An 8,820-nucleotide genomic window follows, 5' to 3' on the forward strand; every position below is an offset into this window, starting at 1 on the left:
AGAAAAAAAAAACCTGTCTGAGATTGCAGCTAATTTGCAGAATTATTTAAAATAATAAAGACTTACATTCAGGGGAACCAGTAACCAAGACGTTAACTTACTTATTACATAGCATTTACTTAACAGTCATTGGGTCCTACATCTATATAACTCCTGTTTACTATGCATGTGATAAATTGCAATACGCCATGTCTGCCTCTGTAGTGTACACCATGAGAACAGGTAGGATGGTTCTGCCTGCAAGTGCTTAACTGTACTTTCACATATGCAACATGTTGAATTACTTCAAAGAACAGTATAGGCTGTATGATTTCTTTTCCTTTCCGCAAAAGTCTTTATTTGGAAAAACAGCGGAAGCAGGGGAAGAACACATGTATAAAAGTAAGGCAGCTTAAGATATTCTTGATAACATACACCAGGCCCCTGACATATATATACAAATGTATACAAATACATTTCAACTGTAACAAATCACCCATCACACCCCTTGCATCCCATACATAAGAAAACAACATTTAAATATGACAGACTGTGAGGTATGCTTATAAGCACAACACATCTTACAACAATAAAAGAATAGAAAACATATTTTAAATAAAAGATGCCGGTAAGGCAATGTAACGGTGTGCAGGCTAGGTCTACACATCACTTGTAAAATAATATGGCATCCCAGCGGAACTAATCTGGCTGCCACTAAATTGCTTAGATAACATGTTTAGTTTGATCTGTCGTATCTCTTCGCCAAGGGCATCATCTTGTGGAATCTGCATCAATATGACTGCTATGCTGTATGGGAAGGCCAAGGTTACTCCCTGGAACCACCATAGTCCCTAACGAACAACAACAACAACTGCACAGCACTGCAGTTGAGTGTTTGCAGGATTCTGGAATTTTCGTGTCCAAAAGGTGCAGCATTTTTTGCGGTATGCTGCTTTTTTTTTGGTCCAAAACAGTGTTATGCAGTAGCTAAAAACTAAAAAAGGGCTCTTACGGCGTGGAAACTTAATAGCAAGAGTGATAGACAATTTTAGGAAAAAGTGCATTCATTTTGAAATAAAAGTAATATAAACACGTTAAAGGGGCACAATGTGGGATGACATAGTTTGCGCGGTGCCCATGCCATGCCTGTCTCAAAATCTAGACAGTCATGAAAAAAAATGATGTTTAAATAAACTCGCTGTCAGAATGTTTTTCATCACGGAATGCCAGCAGTGGATACAAATCTGAATACGGAATGTCAAGCGATTTTTCGAATGAGAAGTGTTTCCAACGACAATCGTAGCAGGTCGCTCTGCCAAAATTTTCATTTGAGGTTCTCTGACAGCGGACCGTGAAAGTGGTCACAAGAGTCATCGTTGACTTACCAATGACTTAAATAAGCATCGGCTGACTCGGTACAGCGATTAATTAAACTTTCTATCCTACATAGAGCCCCTTTAAATATATGAGAGAGAGACAGAGAGAGAGAGAGAGAGAGAGAGAGAGAGAGAGAGAGAGAGAGAGAGAGAGAGAAGAGAAAATGAAGAAAAGACAGAAATGTAAATAAAACTACGACATAATATAGATCCTTCAAACATTGTGTGTTCTTGTGTCAGTGTGTGCTTTTGTACTATTTACAAATAGATCTTACTGCGTAAACAATGGATCGTTCAGCTGCCTAATATGGACAGCAAACATTAGGCACATCATAAGGAAAAATATCAACATAAAATATAAAATAGTTTGCTCTGAATGTGTGTGTGTCTGTCTCTGTGTCTCTGTATACAACAAAACTAGGGCCAGCCCATTCTTAACCACCTACTGTACCTTGACCTATCAACACATCTAATGGAACTCAAGAAGTACGGTTTGTGATCCCTTTGGTATACTAGGAACGTGTGTGTGTGTGTGTGTCAAGTCAAACGTCAAGAGTGTCAGATCTACTGGTTGAAGGCCCGAAGGCTGTGAATGTGTGTGTGTGTGTGTGTGTGTGTGTGTGTGTGTGTGTGTGTGTGTGTGTGTGTGTGTGTGTGTGTGTGTGTGTCTGTGTGTCTGTAAGCATCAGAATGGCAGAATGTGTGCATGTGTCTGTAAAGCATCGAATTGGTCGCGTGTCAGATCTACTGGTTGAAGACAGCAGTGTGTGTGTGTGTGTGTGTGTGTGTGTGTGTGTGTGTGTGTGTGTGTGTGTGTGTGTGTGTCCTATAGGTCAAGGCGTGGCCGATCTGCAGTAGTCTGTCCCTCTAGGAGGCCACAGCTGAGGGAGAGATGCGCTTGGCAGCCTGCTCCTCCACGGAGAACGTGTAGTTATACTGCAGAGAGAGAGAGAGAGAAGGAGGGAGAGAGAGAGAGAGAGAGAGAGAGAGAGAGAGAGAGAGAGAGAGAGAGAGAGAGAGAGAGAGAAACAGAGACAGAGACAGAGACAGACAGACAACACCACACACACAGACAGAAAGAAAGAAGCAATACAATTAAGACATGAGAATGCAGCCACAAATGAAGCTCAAAACATCCTATGATAGTGATATCCCAGTATTTATCCCAGCCATATTGAACAATGCCCTCAAAGCAAACACAGTAGAGAATAGTGTTATGTGTAGGGGTGTAAATAATAATCGGAATGTATCGATATATCGCAATATAATCTGATGATTGAATCGGATCACATCATATCGTGGGGCATTCTTAAAGATGGCCTCTCAACCAGTGTTAATTTTGTCAGCTTTTTTTGATTTAGTCGTAGTCTTAGTCACAATGACGAAAATCAATTTTAGTCTTAGTCATATTTTAGTCATTGCCTTCCCAATTTAGTCTTAGTCTTAGTCTAAATGACGAAAATCAATTTTACTCTTAGTCAGTTTTTAGTCATTTTCGTCATTTTAGTCAACACTGTACATTACAGAACTTCTCCACACATTTTTAACATATATCATTGACTGTAGAGAATAAACCTTCTCCGCATACTGCTTCTCTTTTTAGCATATATCACACTGTACAGAATAAAACTTCTTCACACACTGGTTCTCTTTTTCTCTATTTTATTTCATACCAGTGTTAATTTCGTCAGCTTTTTAAAATTTAGTCTTAGTCTTAGTCACAATGACGAAAATCAATTTTAGTCTTGGTCATATTTTAGTCATTGCCTTCCCAATTTAGTCTTAGTCTTAGTCTAAATGACGAAAATCAAAAAAGGGCATTGACGAAATATTTTAGTCATAGTCATGGTTGACGAAATTAACACTGCTCTCAACGTCATTTAATTAATATTGCCGTATTCCCAATTGTTATTGAATGTGTTACGCGTTGGTCCTGTTTTAAAAAACGTTCTGGTTGCTTTGTTTCAAGACGTTTTTGCAAGCTGGCAAGGTGGCTTGTGGAGAAACGAGAGAGTGTTCCGTGTTTCTCGTGGAAATGCGTCTCTGATTGGCTCACTCCTCCTGCTCTCGAAGAAACGCGTCTCTGATTGGCTCAGTCCTCCAGTTCTTGGAGAGAATGTAATGGGAAACAGAGTCGCCACTTCCCCGGGTGGTACTGCACTATAGGGGCGCCAACGGAGGCGTGCATGCTCCATTCAGGGCTGTGCTCTTTCGACAGCGACCCCTAGGCGAGCTGCAGGCACGGAGCAACCAGAGTGAGCAGGCTTTATGTATGAGGCTTTGTGCTGTGTGTGTACCTGAGAGTAGCAACCAGCTGATAGCTAAGCTAAGCTATGTTTCGGGCCACCAGACGTTGCTTGTTTTGAAAACAAGCAGAAAAAAATTACTCGACATGTTTTTAGATAAATGGGTCGATATAAACCTTTGTGGGCAACGCCTTCTTTCGACGTGACGAAACACAGAAAGGCTTTCGTGATTCGCTCGTTTCTCTGCAATATTTATGTAAATTGGGAAACACCGGGAAACACAGCCAGGAGAGTTGACGCACCGCTATGAGAGCCTTGCAAGTGAGTTTAACTTGGGGTGACCGTCCGATCTTCGAAAGGAGTGAGTAAAACTGAGTTTTATCGGAAGTTGGCCTTTAAGTATCGAAAATAATCGAATCAATGGCCCCTGTCCAATGCCCTAGCTCCATAACATAATACAAGTGGAAAAGTAATTGGATAAAAGTCGGATCGTATTGTATCGTATCGTCGGGCATATAAAAAAAAGTATAAAAAATAATCGAATCAAATCGCATCGAATAATAAGATATCGAAATTGAATCTTATCGTCATGGAGGCTGTGGGATTTACACCCCTAGTTATGTGACTTGCCGTAAAGGGCAAAGAGTGGACAGTCCCAAAGAAGACTTAAAAATGATGAGTCTACGGCTAATTACAACTGATAATCCTACACCCTTAAAAAACGAATATGTCATAATACACAAAACAGAGAGCATGTCATGTGGAGGAGGAGAGGGCAAATTGGCAGCAATCGGTACCTCGTTTTCAATATCCTGAATGGACTTGATGCGGATGTTTCCCAAAGAGCTTACTGGCCCCTGGAAAAGCAGATAAGAGACAGACAGGAATCAGACAGGCATGTAGGGAGAGCCAGTGGCATTGGTCATTTGTAATTGGACTTTATAATGAAAGTCAACCTCATTGGTCATGTGTGATTGCACCGATTCATTTAAACACGCAGGCAGGCAGGCACGCACGCACGCACGCGCACACACACACACACACACACACACACACACACACACACACACACACACACACACACACACACACACACACACACACACGCACACGCACGGAACACACAGGGTCGACTGCGAAAACTCACCTTTCCGTTGGTTTGTGCCTCAAATTTTGGGTGCAGCGCAAAAGGAACTCCATCTATGGCTAGAGGAGAGATGATAAATAACTTTGTTACCAATGTACACTCTTTCACCTTAAAGGTACACTGTGTGAGATTTTTAGTTGTTTATTTCCAGAATTCATGCTGCCCATTCACTAACGTTGCCTTTTTCATGAATACTTACCACCACCATCAAATTCTAAATATTCATTATGAATGGAAAAATTGCACTTTTCATACATGAAAAGGGGGATCTTCTCCATGGTCCGCCATTTTGAATTTCCAGAAATAGCCATTTTTAGCTGCAAAATTGATTGTACTTGGACCATACTATAAATATTAGTTAATTACTCAGTAAACGTTCATGTAAAGATCAAATTTGGCAATAGGCAGACCAGTTTCAATGAGCAACATAGTTGCAGTATCTTTTTAGATGCGTCCAGCATCTCTATAACAGGGTCTGTCTGTCCGTCCGTCCGTCTGAAACGCTTTCATTAAATTGTTGTCCGTCTGAAACGCTTTCATTGTCCGTCTGAAACGCTTTCTTTAAATTGTTCCTTCCTGTGGCCACAAGGCGGCAGACTTGCCATTTTGGACCGGAGCGAATGCGTGCAAGCATAGCCTTTCTATACTAAACCGGATGCTAACGTTGGCGAAAAGTAGCCTAGCCACAGGCTAACTGACAAACGTGAGGCCAACAACTCAGCCGATCGTGATGTACGCCACAAATACACCAATCGACCTCATATTTAGACACTACAATGTTGATTTCTGCCTTCGATTTTCATCAGTTAAGAAATCTAGCGTCGGATTAACACATTATTAAGGTAGTAAAGCGAGTTGCCGCCATGTTTGTTTTCCAGAATCACCCGGGTAGAGAGCTCACGTGCAGCATTCTGGGTAATTGAGTTTCAGACGGACAGTAAGCCCATACGACTTAGTTGCTGTCGACCAACGTTGACGGAACCATGTGAGCGAGAACTTGTTGTCACGATGTGGGTGTTATTAAATACAGCGCATTTGCAGTCGGCCACAAATATGAACGAGACGATGAACTCGCACCGGTTTGCTCTACTAACACACCACGTGTGAGGAGTGGGGGGACAGGCAGTGAGGAGGAGCTGAAGTGGGGACCTGCGCAAACTTGTGTAGAGGTGTGAGACAAGACCCATATACACACGTGAGTGAGTTGTTGACCAACCAGTTCATGGGCGCGTGACCTCGGAGGCAGTCCGCCGACGAGCGTTGAAGGGGATAAGCAACTGCAGAGGTTGCAAGATCTGACTGCAGCCGCATTCATCCCGCGATAGTTTTACACCATGTGACATGTCACCTCGTCAACGCAACGTCGACGAAATTTCGAAGTTTGACAGGAAATCTAACCGTCACGCAGCATTTTCCATCCAGGGTGCATTGCTGTCTAAATGCGCATACATGCGTTGACACATATCGAATGCACCTAATGAAAGCGTTTCAGATGGACAACAATTTAATGTATGGTAATTTGTAATGTAGCCTACTTCATCTAGGCTATGTGAAATTTCAAATCATAGCCTATGGTTCTTTTCCAAATCCAAGAATGATGATAAGCTTATTATACCCTAAACTGCGAAAAATAAAGCCATGTCTCGCCATTTTGCTGCCTTGCTGCCTGCCACAATATTTGGAGTGTCCATGATGACCAATAAACAAAAAGTACATCCTCGGGGGGCGTTGACAGGCTAGGAGGAGGCCAGGGGGGCGTTTGGGGGGGAAAATTGCATAGTTGGAACTGGCATAGAGGGACGCATCTGTTGTCCGCCTGTCGGCCTTGTTTGACCATTTCCTGCGCAGTGTCCCTTTAAGCATTAGTTTAGAACCACTGCATAATACCTACCCAACTGCCACTATTACTACTAATGAGTGGCTCAATGGTTAGAGTGCTGGTCTTTAGATCAGAGGGTTGCAGGTTCAAATCCCACCCTTACCAGCACATTCATCCATGCTGAAGTGTCCTTGAGCAAGGCACCTAACCCCGCATTGCTCCACTGGGCCAGTAACCAATAGCCTGCACCTAAAATAACTGTAAGTCGCTTTGGATGAAGAAAGCATCAGCTAAGAGTAGTGTGATGATAATAGAAATTAAGGTATTATTTGAGATTTTAGCTTTTCAAATAAAACGTGGGTGTGTTACAGCTAAATGAACACATTCTAATGCAAGATGAGGGTCTTTAGGGTTTAAAATGCAATCATGTTTCATGTTTTTATGTGCATCAGATGCTAAGATATTTAGGTTTTTATAGGCTGAAGGCAACTTTTCCAACAAGGGCTTAGCCAAGTCACCTCCAAATGTCCCCCTTATCCCCGCCTCCAAGTTGCTCTTGTGCCCTTATTTCCCCATCCACGTTCCCCTTGTATTCGGAGGTACAAGTTGTGCCTTGTACCTTCGATGTCCCCCTGATACCAAACCCCCCCACCACCAACCCCCAAGTCCCCTATCGTCACATGGCCCCAGACCACCTATGTCTCCAAGTGTCTCCTCTGTGTGTCCCACCTGTGATGCCGTAGATGCTGCTGCTGTTGCTGGTGTCACTCTCCCCAGTGCTCTTCTCCTCCAACTTGCTGCGGCGGCAGCTGATTCGCGGAGGTGCCGGAGGAGGGTTGCTAGGAGGCTGGTTGCTATGGAAACAAGACAAACAGGAAGTCAAAAAGTTTTGCGGATGGGGGGGGCACGTCAAGGGAGTGCCATTCAATGTTTATTGCCAACAGATCCAGGGGCGTGTATCCACCGTCCTGTATCATTGCATGTAACACATACAGTGAGTCCAATATGTATTTGATCCCTTGCTGATTTTGCCAGTTTGCCCACTAATAAAGACATGATCAGTCTATAAATGTATGATAATATGTATTCAAACATGGAGAGACAGAATATCAAAAAGAAATTCCAGAAAATAACTTAAAATAATATATTTTAATTTATTTGTATTTAATTTAGGCTAATAAGTATTTGACCTCTCTAGCTAAAGAAGATAAAGTGCTTTGTGGCAAAGCCCTAGTTGTCTGGCCCTGAGGTCAGATGCTTCTTTTAGTTGATGACAATGTTTGTGCATATAGTAGAAAATATTTTTGCCCATTTTTCTTTTCAGATTATCTCTAAAACATTCATAATTTGTGGCTGTAGCTTGGCAAATGGGAGGTTCAGTTCTCTCCATAGAATTACGGTAGGGTTAATATTTGGAGACTGTCTAGGCCACTTCACGACTTTAATATGCTTCTTATTGAGCCACTCCTTCGTTGCTTTGACTGCATGTTGTGTATTATTGTCATGTTGGGAGATCCAAAAATGGCCCACCCTTCAGTGTAGTGGTGGAGGGAAGGACGTTTGCACTCAGGATTGCACATTACATGTCTCCCTCCATCCATTCGTTGACAATGTGAAGTTCTCCTGTGCCTTGGCCAGACAAACACCCTCAAACCATAATGATACCACTTTCATGCATGATGGTGAGGAGGGTGTTCTTGGGATCATAGACAGCAGTACTCTTTCTCAAAACACATTGAATTGTGTTAATGCCAAACAGCTTGATTTTGGTTTCATCTGACTACAGCACCTCCTTATCATATCCTAAACCAGCCTGATGTCCGTTGACAAACCTCAGGTGGGACTGCACAGGTTCCTTCTGAAGTAGAGGTACCATGTGTGCACTACAGGATTTTAAACCTCTGTGACATTAATTTCTACCAGTAGTTTTCTCAGTGATTTTGGTCCCAGTAGCTTTGATATAATTTCCTAGTTCATCCCTTACAGGTCTAGGGTGCTTTATTTCTGTTCTCATGGTTATCAAATCCCTACAAAAGGTCAAATCTTGTATAGAACCCCAGACAGGCTGATGGATAGTCATTTTGTATTTCTCACATTTTGGAAGAAATGCATCAACAGCTGGGTCATTAATACCCAGTCTCTTTCTTGTGGCTTTGCAGCCCATTTCATCTTTGTTCAGGTCTAAAACCTTGTCCCTGATATCATTTGACTGCTCTTTGGTGTTTCCCATGCTGGTGAGGTTGGAGTGTGACT

General features: G+C 42.4%; 1 protein-coding gene across 1 annotated transcript in view; it reads right to left on the reverse strand.

Annotated features, from left to right (window-relative positions):
* Window positions 1-307: 307 nt before the first annotated feature.
* Window positions 308-8,820, reverse strand: part of mvb12a (multivesicular body subunit 12A) — a 15,738-nt gene continuing 7,225 nt past the window's right edge. The window contains exons 7-10 of the mRNA XM_063203617.1: window positions 7,297-7,421; window positions 4,749-4,807; window positions 4,399-4,458; window positions 308-2,291 (exon numbers count right to left, since the gene is read on the reverse strand). Coding sequence (XP_063059687.1) covers window positions 2,223-2,291; window positions 4,399-4,458; window positions 4,749-4,807; window positions 7,297-7,421 — 313 coding nt within the window. The 3' untranslated portion in view covers window positions 308-2,222. The remainder of the gene's footprint in view (window positions 2,292-4,398; window positions 4,459-4,748; window positions 4,808-7,296; window positions 7,422-8,820) is intronic.

Source organism: Engraulis encrasicolus, chromosome 1 (assembly GCF_034702125.1).
Source record: "Engraulis encrasicolus isolate BLACKSEA-1 chromosome 1, IST_EnEncr_1.0, whole genome shotgun sequence".
Lineage (NCBI taxonomy): Eukaryota > Metazoa > Chordata > Actinopteri > Clupeiformes > Engraulidae > Engraulis > Engraulis encrasicolus.